The 14451-nt window shown below is 42.0% G+C and overlaps 2 protein-coding genes across 2 annotated transcripts in view; one reads left to right on the top strand and one right to left on the bottom strand.

Annotated features, from left to right (window-relative positions):
- LOC128425379 (40S ribosomal protein S26) overlaps positions 1-11535 on the bottom strand; it is a 178121-nt gene extending 166586 nt beyond the window's left edge. Inside the window, exon 1 of the mRNA XM_053411972.1 lies at positions 11531-11535. Coding sequence (XP_053267947.1) covers positions 11531-11532 — 2 coding nt within the window. The 5' untranslated portion in view covers positions 11533-11535. The remainder of the gene's footprint in view (positions 1-11530) is intronic.
- eefsec (eukaryotic elongation factor, selenocysteine-tRNA-specific) lies at positions 83-11452 on the top strand. The gene is made up of 7 exons (XM_053411786.1): positions 83-866; positions 2819-3026; positions 3431-3527; positions 4103-4267; positions 5392-6036; positions 7885-8041; positions 10406-11452. Exons 1-7 carry the CDS (start codon positions 560-562, stop codon positions 10585-10587), a joined length of 1761 nt encoding a protein of 586 aa, XP_053267761.1. The 5' UTR covers positions 83-559; the 3' UTR covers positions 10588-11452.
- Positions 11536-14451: the final 2916 nt, after the last annotated feature.

Below are 14451 nucleotides of genomic sequence, written 5' to 3'. Positions count from 1 at the left end.
CGTCTGACGAAATGATTGGCCCATGCGAAGCCGTACTGCACGTTCATTGGCTAAGGCTTGTGTCAATCATGTACACCAGCGTCTTCACTTCCGGTCGTGCTTAGAATTGCTTTGTCGAGGTAGAAACTGCTGGAAACTTGACAGCGAGGAGATGTCGCTGAATGAGTGAGGAACTTAATGACGGGTGTTTTTACTTATCACGTCAACACGTTGCTGTTAAGTTTTAACCTGAGAGACATTTTGACAGACACGGCTTTTCTCCTTTATTATACTAAACTTATGCTAACTGCTAAAAACAGGACCCGCCTCATCATGCTGTCCTGGGGATGAAGTGACGGACAACAGGAAAGTAGTTCACACCAAAGTAAAGTCGAATTATTTAGTGAGCCATACACTAGTTAAGCTAGTTAGCATAGCTTGCTGCGTGGTATGTTTTCTGTAAGAACTGACGGGTGCTGACGAGGGAAAAGTTAGCTGACAGCTAGCCAGCACTGCCGTCTGCTTCCGTCGGAGCTGAGTTCAAGGTCCAGGTCAAAGTTGAGGAAAGCCTCGAGTTAAAATGTCAGAGTCCGGGGGCGACAGCCGCGTTAAAACGTTGAATTTTAACGTCGGGGTGCTCGGACATGTCGACAGCGGGAAGACGTCGCTGGCCCGGGCGCTGAGCAGCACCGCCTCCACGGCCGCCTTCGACAAGAACCCGCAGTCCCGCGAGAGGGGCATCACGCTGGACCTCGGCTTCTCCTCCTTCACAGTGGATCTACCCGATCAGCTGCGGGCCAGCGGCGGACAGCAGCAGTACGACAGCCTGCAGTTCACCCTGGTGGACTGTCCGGGACACGCCTCTCTCATCCGCACCATCATTGGAGGTGAGCGCTGTGAATTGTCTGCACGTTTGTTCGATGCCACATCTCACTGAGATAACTGTAGATCAAAGGGTCGTGAACTAATCTTGGATACCCACACAGGGTGTGTTGATCACTATAAAGCTGGATGATGATACAGGAGGAGGCCAAGTCAGATATATTTGTAAACCAGTTAAGTGCTTTACAATGTGGTAAACAAACGAAAGTGTGTATATTAAGAAAGTAAAAACTGTGCAAGAGAACAGTGCAATAAATAAACACGAGGCAAGTAAACATGATAAAGAAAAGAGGGATTTTAAAAGGATCAGGGTGAATTAAAAGATGACAGGGGTTTGAATTAGATTTAAAATTATTAATAGGACAAGATCGAGTGGACAGGACACTATTTCAGAGCTTAGGGAATAGTTCAGATAACGCGCTGTCAGCTTTGGACTTTAGACCATTGAGATCTCCAAAGACATGCAGATTGAGGTTAGATAAACTTAATACTCTAAATTGAGGCTAGGTGTGAATAGTTATTTATCTTTTTGTTGGCCCTGTCATAATCTGAAGACCTGTCCAGTGTGTAACCTGCCTCTCACCCAATGTCAGCTGGCATTGGCTCCATTCCCTCTGTGACCCTCAAAAGTATAGATAATGGATGCTTGGTCCATTATCTATACGTACTGGGGTATGCATGAGAATGTACTTATTATTTTTATGTTTTTTTCACCCACAGCCGGCACACACACACCTAGTTAATTTTTACCACTAACTATTAATTTATATGAATAAATATATAATGACCGGTTACACATAGTGTTTGCAGGTTTCCTCCAGGTACCCAAGTAGTAATAGCTGATATGCTGATAGTAATGTAGCGAACCACATAATAATATTTCTGTTGCCATATGGCATCAAAGATAAATATTGACATACTTTGTACTTCCTAAGATCTATTTCTTCTATCCAAGTAAGTATAAAATATGTGAAGTTACTATGAAAATGATTGAGCGTTACCAAAGTTGTAGAATGTTTTGGAACAATGTTTTTTATTGATGACATCAGTTGCAGAAAACGTTCATGAAGAGAGCAGAAGCATTTTGAACTCTCCACAATCATCCACCAAACTTGAGTCCAAGTTTCTGTCGTAGCAGAATGTTGATAACACTTCAGAATTGAAAATGATACATTGATACCTTGTGATCTTGACAAGGAGCTTTATACATTATTCTCACTACTACTACACACGACTTTGACCTCTCCAGCAGAGGGCGTCCTCTCTCTGAAGGCATCTTGCTTGATCATGCCATATTGATGAGGACGGTGGAAGTACGAGTTGTGGGGTTCCAGAGGAAATGAAACAAGACCCCACTCTTTTAAAACTTAAGTCTGTGCAGGGGGCAGACTTTGATCGGAGTAATGTTTCTGATATTAAAGCAGACTAAATGCTGCTGTGGCATGTAACCATCATACTAAATATGAGCCAGTGGGGTGGCACATGCTGTAGATTAGGTAGGAAGGAAAGTGTTTGGATGGGGGTATGTGTTAAACTTCCCGTCCTGTCTCAAGTGGGGAGAGCACAGGAAGGAGAGAGAGCCAAATAGAGGGAGAGAAAAGTGGGGAGCACAGGAAAGAGAGACAGCCAAAGTTAGGGAAAGGAAAGACAACCAAGTGAGCTTCAGCTCGGGTTTCAACCCTCTAGCCCTTTACTCTCTCTATGCCTCCATGCACCCCTCTCCTGATTTCTTGTCTTGTTCTACTGTTATTCTTGGGCGTCTGTGTCCGTTCCTGTTTGTGTTGCTGTTGCAGTCTTCATGTTCTCTTCACTGAAACTATGTACAGTTTTCTTTTTGTAGAAGAACAGAAAAGCATGAATGTCTGTAACAGCAAATAACTGTTCTATTGTGCTTCAGATCACTGTTTTTTCCAATTAAGTAAAATGTATATTCTCCATCATTATCTGTCTTCTCCAGGTGCCCAAATCATTGACCTGATGATGCTGGTAGTGGATGTGGTGAAGGGGATACAGACTCAGACGGCAGAGTGTCTCCTGATAGGAGAGCTGACCTGCCCTCGCATGGTGGTCGTCCTGAACAAGGTTGACCTCCTGCCACCCAACAAAAGACAGAGCGCCATTGAGAAGATGACCAAGAGACTGCACAAAACACTGGAGACCACAAGGTCTGCATTTGATCAAATATAATAAGATAAAATAATTAAATGGGATAAGTGTAGAGATGTGAAATTCAGGTCATAACAGGTAAGACGTTTGTGGCATACAGCGCTTGTTCTATACATGATGCTTTCCAAACACACAAACAATCACAAACTAGTGGTGCATTGGTAGAAATTGGGCATTCTTGCCTAAGGACACTCAGACATTTGGACATAAGGATCCAGGGATCAAACTATTGACCTTTAAATTAATGTATGACCCGCTCTACCTTCTGAGCCACAGCTACTCATCTGCATTTACTATAGTACTATATTTCTGCATTTATTTTACCTTAAGCAACTTAAATCATTATTTTAACATCAAAGAATAAAGTAATTGGCGCTTCATGTATTTTTTTGTTGTTGGCCAGATTTAAGGAATGTCCAGTGATTGCTGTAGCAGCAAAGCCCGGGGGCCCAGAGGCCCCTGACACAGAGGAGCCACAGGGATTGCCCCAGTTAATAGAGGTAAGGTCTGGAAACGCACTTGAATATAATGCAATTTGTTGATCACTATTTTTGATCTATAAAAACAAGACTTACACATTTGAATTTAAAACAATAAACTTGTCAGTTCTCTCTGTTGGATGTGATAATAAAAACAAACTTTCTGAGTTATCTTTGGCATAACTGTAATGTTTTGTAATTGCTGAAGTCAATATATTTCCACATTACTCCTGGCTGATTTATCAGTCAGTGTTTTCTTGTCAATTTTTTCAATATCTGCTAATTAAGAACAGACAAAACATAAATAAACTGATGTCATCGCACAGTATACTGCTGTAGAAAAAATATTATTCTCATTTCCCTTGGGTGTTCAAATAAATGCACGTATAACAGGAGGAAATGTGTACTAGGTGTTGTTTCTGAAGCCACCATAAAGTCAGACTTGGCACTGGATAAATATAGATATGATTATCACCTCTTCTTCTCTTTCATCTGGTCTCATATTTTAGTAATTGTGTCCGTACAATATTATGACAGCAGTCATATCATTGTGTGTGTGAAAATGTCTGCTTCTCTTTTTTGCTTGTCTCTCTCAGCTCCTGAAGAAACAGACGTACCTCCCTAAGAGAGACCCTTCAGGTGACCTTCTGATGGCTGTGGACCATTGCTTCTCCATCCGTGGTCAGGGAACCGTCATGACCGGCACTATCCTGCAAGGGTCGTTGGCCATCAACGACACTGTGGAAATCCCAGCACTGAAGGTATCCTCTAGACGGGCAGGAATTCAGAACCTCTGATATTTACAAAGAAAGGAACATTCCTGAGAGCCGGTAATGCTTTGGTAGAAACCACAGAAGTTCGGAAGTTCAGTTGAGTGGAAGTGGGCAGACGGAGGGAGGGACGGCTGAGCGGGTCCAGAGGATGTGTCAGTTTAATGTGAGAGGAGGATGAGGGGACCGGGGGTGGGTAATATAGAACAGATGGAAACTTTCAGTAGCCCGCAGCAGTTTTATCTGCAGTTATCCTATTCACCTCTTGGGGGCAGCAAATGTCTTAATGTTGGAAGATAAAGCCTCAGCCTGGTCTAATTCTGTTGATTTGCTCTGTGTGCAGTTGAAGAAAACCTCAGACACTAGGATGAAGTAAATATAAAGAAAGATAGATTGACTACTAGGCAGACAGATAAATGGATACTATTTAATTTACACTACAAGTTACTGAAGAAAACTATGATGTAAAAAATAAAATAATAAAATAAGTTTTAACACAGAATTTTCTTATTAAACAAAGAGATGTAAATGTGAGTTTTCACTTGAAGAAACCCTCCGAATTTGTATCCCCAAGAAATAATCAATTGAGAATAATTTTCGTGTCTCTGAGATCTTTATTAATTGATTCATTTAAAGTAATTGACCCCCTCAAAGGGGATTGTAGTCATCAATAATGACATCCAGAGAGCCACTGTTATGCTTCAATAAGAACTGCAAGTTGATGAGCTGTTTACCGATGTGCATATTTTATAGAGAAGATGTGGGCCTTTATTTCCTAAATATTATGTCTGTGGGAATAATAGGTGATGTTTTAATCTGTATTTAATCTCATGCTGTATTCCAGGTTCAGTATCCATCTTTTAAATGTGAAAGTAAGAGACCTGAAGAAATATGAAATAAAAAAAATCCACCCATTTTTTTTTAATTTTATGAAAAGATATAAATACAACCTTGAAGCAGCACAGTCCCTGTATTCATAAAGTTTGTACTTACTTTTGTATCTGTGTGTAGTTTTATCAGACTGTTAAATTTAGTTTTAAATTGATGTTTGTTATTTGTGGAAATTATTTTTTACACAAATTGTTATTTTCTGTATTTCTACACTCTGACATCAGGTGACCAAGAAGATCAAATCGGTGCAGATGTTTCGGAAGCCAGTGTCGGGGGCAATGCAGGGGGATCGTGTGGGTGTGTGTGTGACACAGTTTGACCCTAAACTGTTGGAGCGGGGTGTGGTGTGCACCCAAGGGTCCCTGCACACACTCTATGCAGCTGTCATCTCTGTCAGAAAGATAGGCTACTTCAAGGGTTCTCTTGCCACCCGTGCCAAGTTCCACATCACCATGGGTCACGAGACAGTCATGGCGAAGGTTACCTTTTTTGGCCTGCCACCTGTAGGAGCCTCCGAGTCCTCAGCCGACATTAAAACACCTCCATCACTGCCCTACTCTCTTGAAACTCCTTTCACCTGTGACAAGCAGTACCTCTACCAGGATGAGTATGTCACAAGTCAGGGAGAGTCGAGTTCAGGAACTGACCCAGAGCAATGGGCCTTGTTAGAGTTTGAGCGGCCTGTCACATGTCCCTCCCTCTGCCTTGTGATTGGCTCCAAGCTGGACAGAGACATCAATGCCAATGCATGTCGGTTAGCCTTCCAAGGCCGTCTGTTACAGGGGTTTGAAGATAAAAGCTATGCAGAGACTGCCCTGCCTCAGCTGCACATCTACAAGACCAAACACAAGGAGGGACAGGTGGAGAGGGTAAGTGGATACTCTGTGGTTTGATATTTAAAATTTTCTGTTTCATGATTATCAACCTCTCCTCTCACCCTTGATTGTTGTTCTTGCCCCTCTGCCCTCTATATCACCTTGTTCTTCTTCTGCCTCTGGTTCTTTGGATGTTTCTCATTGCTGGTGGCACTGGAGCGTGCCTGTCAGACAGAGCCCCTATTGTATATTCATAAACAGACACGTACACACAAACAAGCATGTATATGCAGCCCTGATGAGCAGCGTTTGAGGTAGGCTGCGTACGCATGCCATTGCATGTGTTGAGACACTGAGGTGTGTGTGGGTGGCCGCCTGACGCCAGTAGCCCTGTCTAGCTGTCAGTGGCTGGCGCTGTTTGGACACACCTGAGTGGCACAGGAATACCCACATGACTGTGTTAACGTGACTCTGGCTCTCTCTCTCTCTGGCTCAGGATCTTTCTCTCTCTACCTCCACTCCTCTCTTTCACTTACATGCCATCTTGATTTTAGTTTTTGTGTTATAACTGTTATGTTCTTCCCTAAATCCCTAACTTCAGTTCAAACGATATTTCACGTTCTCTTATTGACTTCAATATCAGATTAAATAAAAATGTTTAGGTTACCACCATCCCAAAACTTTTGCTGTATGTATTTTTGTTTGTGTGTGCCCGGAAGATGTTATGACTCATGTCCTTTGGCATGCTATAGTTAAACTGTGTGCACCCTCGTGCAGGGTTAGATTCAGGTTAGAGGTCAAGAGTGTGAACTAGTTTCCTGCTGTTAGCACCTCAGGCTGTTGACAGCTCCAGTCGCTGCCTCAGGAGTAAAAGAGTGCGTGCGAGAGGTCTGATCATGGTCATGTGACGTTGCATTTGTCGTCTTCCAGAAAAAGGCAGTTATGTTTCAAGACTTAAGAATTCTCTGGTAAAAGAACACATTACTGGCATTGCTGAGATATGACAGCCTCATCCAGCCACAATTCATACGGTCTATTGGATGTGTATAGCAACTGTAATTTTTGTCTTTATCAGTGCATCAGTCAGGCTTGAGGGAAGTCAGGGTCAAACGTTCAAGAATGAATGAGGGAAAGGACGAAGACAGTATAGGGCTGGCGGTGGGGGGGTGAGCAGGAGACAGAGTGGTGCCCTCCTCTTATCATATTAGTGGCAGGTTAGATCGACTTAGGGATGGATGTTAAGCAAGAAATACAAACAAACATGGCGTAAAATGTCCAGGAGGATAAAGGAGATTGTGCGCGACAGCTAGACGGAGATTCTTAAATAACGTTACCGCCGACAAACAGTGTGGCGCAGGACAGATGATCAACTCTTCTCCCTCAGCCAGCCAAGATAACAAAGTGAAATAATGGCAACCCACACAGCACATAGACATCGCAGGAAGGAGCCAGCCGATCGAATCAAAAGACATCCTGATGTGGTTACACTCAACTAGGATGACACTCAGTGGTGTGTATTCTGCCACCAAGGCAAAGCAGTCCTCTTTTGTTTGGATAACCACCAAAATTGCCCACACTCATGGATACCAGCTCCCTAAATAAACCTGCATCAATGATTGTGTAAAATTATCGGAATACTTGTGCAGAATAATCATTAAACTCTGAAGCGTCCAAAAATCCTTAAACCCTGAAATGTTACGGGAGCCTTCTTGGCCTTTGTCATATCCTTCTACCAAGTTTTGTGGTACTCTGGTAGTTTTTGTGAAATCCCGTTGACAAACAAACCGACCAACAAACAAATGGACAGGGGGGAAATATAACCTCTGTCACATCTTTAGTTTTTACTGTGTCTTTTATTAAGTCCCTTGCTCATAAGCCTCTTTCCCACTCTCTTGTGCTCAGGTGAGTGATGACTACACTGTGATTGGCCGCAACCTGTTCAAGAAGGAGACCAACCTCCAGCTCTTTGTGGGGTTGAAGGTCACACTGTCGACGGGCGAGAGCGGCGTTATCGAGGGTGGCTTTGGACAGAGCGGGAAGTACAAGATTCGGATACAAGGTAAGGAGTCCCAGGTGCATCTCAAAAGTAGACACTGACCGTAGCTTGACACTGGAAGGTGTAGTGAAGTATCCCTCTTCATCAGCACACACATCCAGAACACAGAAGACCTCTCCTTGTCTTTTCGGGGTTCCACAGACAGTTTTCAGGATGTGGTAATCCTAAGCCACATTCCCAGGATTCCTCTGGGGATTGCCTGTGTTCCGGGGGAAGTCTGTTCTCTGTTTATTTTACCTTCTGTTGCTCCAAACCCACGGCTCCACACCGGGAGGGAATGAGAAAACAAAAACATTTAGAAAGAGAACCTCACCTACATCCTCTTCACTGCCTCACACTTGCACACTCAAACTCGCACGCTGAGCAGTGCTCCCCATTCATTATTTTGACTGTGGCCAGTTGCTATATTCAACATTTTCCTGCCACATTTTCATAATGAACCAAATAGTTTTTACACTTCCCATAATAACACAAGAGATGTCTGATTTGGTGTGCAACACGATTTTCAGCACTATTTGCCACGATGCTCACCACGTCTCTGCGCAACTGCGAGCTACCGGATTTTCACTATGATCCATAGTGTTTTTACTGTCCATGCAGACGGTCGGACCTCCTAGTTTCCGCTCCAGTTCTTCATCTTACATGAAAACTTGGATTTCTCCCAGTGTTACTGATGGCTATCAAACTGCAGCGTTGTATGACATTGGATCTGTTGTCATTTGTGTTTAAGACTTAGAGAGAGAATGGGGCAAGAAGGGGCTGAGTGAATCATTGCAATGCACATAGCTCTATAGTGAAATCATATTTTACCCATTGTAAATTCTAAATAAATTGAAAACAAGTACGCTGTTGTCAATGTTTATATTGTGGCGGGCGCCACAAATTCATCAATTTATTTGAAACACTGAATAGCAAACAATATTGACATTTACAAAGCTGTAGTTGTTCAGTAGTCAGTATTTTATTAAGAAAAAAGAGTACACAATGAATTGATCATCAAGATATATGCAACCCACTAATTCATTTGTCTAATGTGAATCTATTGTGATGTTTTACCAGTTCCCAACATATACTGTACGTCTCACTGTATGTGCAATCATATAACTAACTACTCACAACTTTTGTGATAGTGACTGATGTTAAAAACTCTGCAGCACAGCATCAAGTCACTGTGTTTAGAATTTCATCAACTCGCATTCAGTGTATTTCGATCCTTCTGTGGTCACAGAAGGCAACAAGATTATCATTACTCCAAACTCTTATCTAGTCTAAGCACTGAAAACTCTAAAGTGGTCGGAAACCTGGTGTTATAATTCACCCCCCAAAATATACACCCTCCAACTGCTGACCCAATTTCTTTTGCCCCTTAACTCATGTTTGGTTTTAGTTTGGTGAAAATGTTCCACCTCGGCTGATAAGGAGGCCACCAGTCATATCCCTGATGCTTCATGTGCACTTATCTTGATTTTTAGACCTCAGTGATAGTCGCGTCTCATTTGGTCTGTGCAGGGTTTTTATTGCATAGTAGATGTGGTAGATGTTTTCACGTTTTCAGAGTCAAATACCTACAAATGTATTTGAAGAAAAACATGAGAAAAGTGCCGCTTGCATGCAAACACAAAACATTTAAGTTCGGGTGTATGAATGTGCTTTGTGGTGGTAAATGAACGTTTTTCAGCTGATCCCAGATAACTAAGGAGATTTCTGGCTACGCTACAACCATAACAACCCTCACATTGGCGTAGAGATAACGAGAATAATGCTGGCGCCGTTGTACGTGAGGTCAGACAGGCAGCATCTAAAGCAGTGAACGCAGAACATTTCTTACCTTCCGCGTGTGAAAGCCAGACAGTATTTCATCCTTGAAAACATGCACATACAAAAGAGGTGCAGATATGACTACACAGAAGAATTTATAGTGCATGCATGAAGTGCACTGAACAGAAACTCAGCGTTCACAGGAAGCAGCTCAGTACGACTGAGAATGAAGTTTAAGGAGATAGAGGAGACACCATGTTGGTGTCCACGTGTCAGGATGAACCAGAAGAGGCCACGAACCATAAGACAAAGACTCGACAAGCAACTGAGATATTTTGATCAGTTACATCAGGAGGATGCAGACATCAGTTGATCTCGAGGTCAGAGCACCAAACAGGCTCCAGCACTAATACTGTACACATAACGGGGAAGAAAAGATCTCTATCATGCATCAGATACACCCACCCTGAGATGATATAGTGCTGCACACAGTGTAGGACAGCATACACTATACTCTGGATTTATTACATAAAGGGATCTATTTATATAATGTTTTTCTTTTAGATGTTTTACCCTTTTGTTTGAGCCGTCTGTTTATCCTTTCCTCAGAGGGTCTTCACCCGGAAACCAAGCAGCTGTTGTCCTCCACCTCTAAGAAGAAAGGAAAAGGTGGAGGCAAAGGTACTCCAGGAAATGAAGAGGAGTCCAAAGCAGATTCTCAGCCTGTTGGCATCCACTTACATTTTAAACGTTATATCTTTGATCCCCACAAAAAGATGGTGCAGTCCTGATTTCTGTTGCGAACACTTGGGCCTGACTCAGAGTCACAGTGCTGGAGACGGGGAGAAAGAGACAGCCTCAGAGGTCACGTAGAGGTGAGGGGAATACTGGCCTTGATATCAGGACTGCGTAACTTTCTTCAATTAGCCTATTTTCTGCAGTCGGCGACAGTCTGCTGAAATGCAATCATTGTGGAATGCTGAGTGCATTTGAAACACTGGTTGTTTTTATCTTCCTTTATGGAGATGGACTTAATCCAGTTTGCTTCCATCACAAGGATGGAAGCTTGTGTACCTGATGCTTTTGATTTGTATCACAAAATCACTTTTCTTTTCCTGTTTGTTGAACGAGTCTCAATCGATTCCTTTCATTAACAGCAAACTTCTTTTTTTTCCTGGATGTTTCCACTTTAGCTGAGTCCTAATTGTCCTAAACACATTTTCTGGCATCATAGCTTCGTTCAAATCTATGTTCTCAGGGCCTGCGTCACTCCAGATCATGTCCTGTTTCAGGTTTGGATGCATTGGCTACTGCCCTGTGATTTCAGAATGTTTCCATATTTCAATGTTTTTTTTCTTCTCACTTTATTTTCTTTTATCGTATTTTGTAGAGCTGCATTTTAGCCCAGAATAGCAATTACAGCAGCGGTTGCTTGATTTGAATTGAATCCTAATCATTGACAAATAAACACAGATCTATCCTGAACCTCCAGTTCTGACTGTTCTCTGTGTGGCAATTGGTCGTGTCCTTAGGAATCACAAATGATGGACTAGTTTTTTTTACGTTACCAGGTAGTTGAGTGATCAGTTCATTTCTTTAACAGAGAATTAAACATTTTGATCATCACTTAACTGTTATTAAACAACTTAACAAACATTGTCTTATTTAAGTTCCTCAAATGTAAAGATGACCTCAGCTGTACAACCCTTTGGTGGACATTTTTACTTGCTTCAGATGTTGCACAGAACAAAATATGCAACATTTTATCTGACAATCTTTGCCTGATGCAAATAAGAGCAGAACATGCTGCTGTAGATATTTATTGAAAGAGACCTTGCAAACATATTTTGCAATTACTATACACGGCATTTGCATACTGACCCTAACTGCAGGTTTCTCTGGTTGTTTTGCTCTGCTGACAATTTTCTATTCTGTACAGTATAATGGACAAATTATACCATATCATTTCCTTTTGCTTTGCTCAAAACCTATTCTATAAATATACGATCCCGGCTGCTACTAATATCCATAAGAAGTGTACCTTCTGCTTTAGGTAGAAGCTTTTCACAGACCAAATGGCAGAGTGCCTGACTCCCAGGGTTCCGCAGACCCTCATCAGAAAACAACTGCTTTTGGGTTTAAGTTACAGAAATTGTATTTTAAATACATTTTAAATGACACTCAGTAGAGTGCATACCTTAGCCATGGCTCAACAGTCCCTTTTAAATTCAATCAAGCACCAAATTGCACACACTCATAGATATCAGTTCCTTAAATATACCTGATTTGTTTTTCTCATCAAGATCAATGTCCTCACAAAATTCCCTGGCACACAACGTCAAGAGAGTGATGAAAAATTCCTGGATTTGCTCCCTCATCCGGATCTGTACCAAAATGAATTTTTTTTCTTTCCTTCCACCAAGATTTGTGGAAATCTGCTCAATAGTTTTTTGTGTAAGCTGCTGACAGTCAATGAACCAACAAACAAATGGACAGGGGTGAAAACATAGCCCCCTAATAGCTAAGGGTTTTAATGGCATTGATAAATATAATGCTTTATAATAATTGAGCTCTGCAAAGGGTTTGTCAGTGGCCGTCTGTGCAGATGCGTGTCCGTCCTGTCACAGGCGTGTGGTGGGGCGGTGCAGTGAGAGTGCAGGATAGTCGGTATGTAGCAGATGATGTCAGCAAACTGTCCCTGTGAACAGCGACTATCTCAGCAGGAATCTGTGGAAATTGGACAGAGAAAGGGAGGGAGGAGCCGCAGGAGCAAGAGGGGACACTGGAGGGATTGTTCCTCTGAGTGACAGTCCTTTTAGTCTTATCTCCTCTCCTTCCTCTTATAGAAAACCAGACAAGAAAAAAAATCTCTGTCGCTTTTTACTCCTGAGTCTCTCCAGTTTCTCTTTCTCGCTCCACCCCCCTCTTTCATTCCCCATCCATTCTAGTTTTTATTGAAAACCTTTTTCTCTTTACTGCGCGGATGTCTCCTAATTAGACAATAATGGAAATCATCTTTTAGAGCTCTCAATATTTGCCATAATGTTATAATTACACAGGCAGGTCATGATGAGGCCCAGATTTGTGTCATCGCGTAGATGGATGTGAGAGGTTTTTGGAAAATATAAACACAGAGTTTCTTATTTTCAATTTTTTTTAGATAATTTACATTTTCATACATATTATCTTTAAATTTGTATGTATATTTTCAAATAAAATATATATATAAATAAAATAGAAACCATATAAACTAATATATAACTAAACGTAAGTCAAAATCCATTGTTTTCTTTCAGCTTTTTAAACCATAAAAAAAAAATACAATGCATTATGCCTCAATAATAATTGTAAACTGCTGAATCACCTTTATTTCCCCCATCCTTTTTGTCTTGATAAAGATCGTCTCACGTTCCACTAATACAGACACAGGAGTGTGGCTGCAGCACGTTTCACCTACTATGTTTTAACATGCATGCTAATCCTGTTGTGTGTGCGTGCGTGAGTAGAGTCCCCTCTGAGCTTAGGTGAGGAGGTTTGGATGGACTGAATAATCCTCTTTTAGGGCCGTAGCTGATTGTGGCAAGAAGAGGGGACAGGGAGGCTATGTGACTGCAGCTGGGAGTGTGTTCTCACCTCAGCTTATCATACACACACATAAATCAACATCATCATCATCCTCATCAGTCTACAACATCAGTCTACAACCAGGAATAATACCGAACATGGGAAAGCAGTCACACCAACTTGTCTTCCCAAGACATTTTGATATTATGCAGTATGTTTCGCCCTGGCGCTCATATTGTAGATCCACATATACCCTCGTACATATTTCTCCTTTTAAATCTCTCATCCTGATGATTTCCCTTCAATACCGCTCTTTCTATTTTTTGCTGATGGCCTCCGGGTCAGCCGAGAGTCGAGGGTCAGCGTCTCCGCTCCTGAATGTTTATAGATGGGAAACAGCGGCTGATGAGCAGAGATAGCAGGACAGCACAGAGGGAAGAGAATATGGTGGCTGGATTATTGACGAGGCGAAAAGAGGAGGGAGAGAGAGCGGAGTTTAGAATGTGGTTCAAAGCAGAGGAGATTGAAAAGACTAATTAGCAGCCATTTGACTGATAAATGGCTGCAACATTAATTAACTGTTTAACCAGTGGGGAGGTGGTTAGGCTGCTAACGTGCTGAAATATATCCATACCTCGCTCCAGACTATTTCTAATTGTTTGACAATGTATTTATATTTTTCAAAATTATGAAGCTGCTTTTTTTCAACCTGTCCTGCGATCGCAGTAGTTACAGTATCACCCTGACAGAGGTTATGTTTATTACTGATTGTTTGATGACAGAAGTCGTATGTTGCCACCAGACAGCTCCACAGCCCTAATGAGCACAGACACAGATACCATCACCCTCCCTCCCCCTCCATCCTCTCAAACCTTGCCTACAAATATAATTAGTCATGATTAAAATGGGCATTGTTTAATTAATACAACCGAAGCTGCTTTCATTAAACGTGTCCATTTCCGAAGCAGCCTTCCCCCCCATCCCCCCTATCCCCCATCAGCTGCGGACTTCTTTTGCAGTTCTTTTGATTTTGTCTCGAAACCTTTGTAAATGATTTATGCCTGCTTTTGTAAATGTATGGTTACAAACCC

Source organism: Pleuronectes platessa, chromosome 2 (assembly GCF_947347685.1).
Source record: "Pleuronectes platessa chromosome 2, fPlePla1.1, whole genome shotgun sequence".
Taxonomy (NCBI): domain Eukaryota; kingdom Metazoa; phylum Chordata; class Actinopteri; order Pleuronectiformes; family Pleuronectidae; genus Pleuronectes; species Pleuronectes platessa.
The sequence above is the reverse complement of the archived record's forward strand: the minus strand, read 5'-3'. Positions and strand labels throughout refer to the sequence as shown.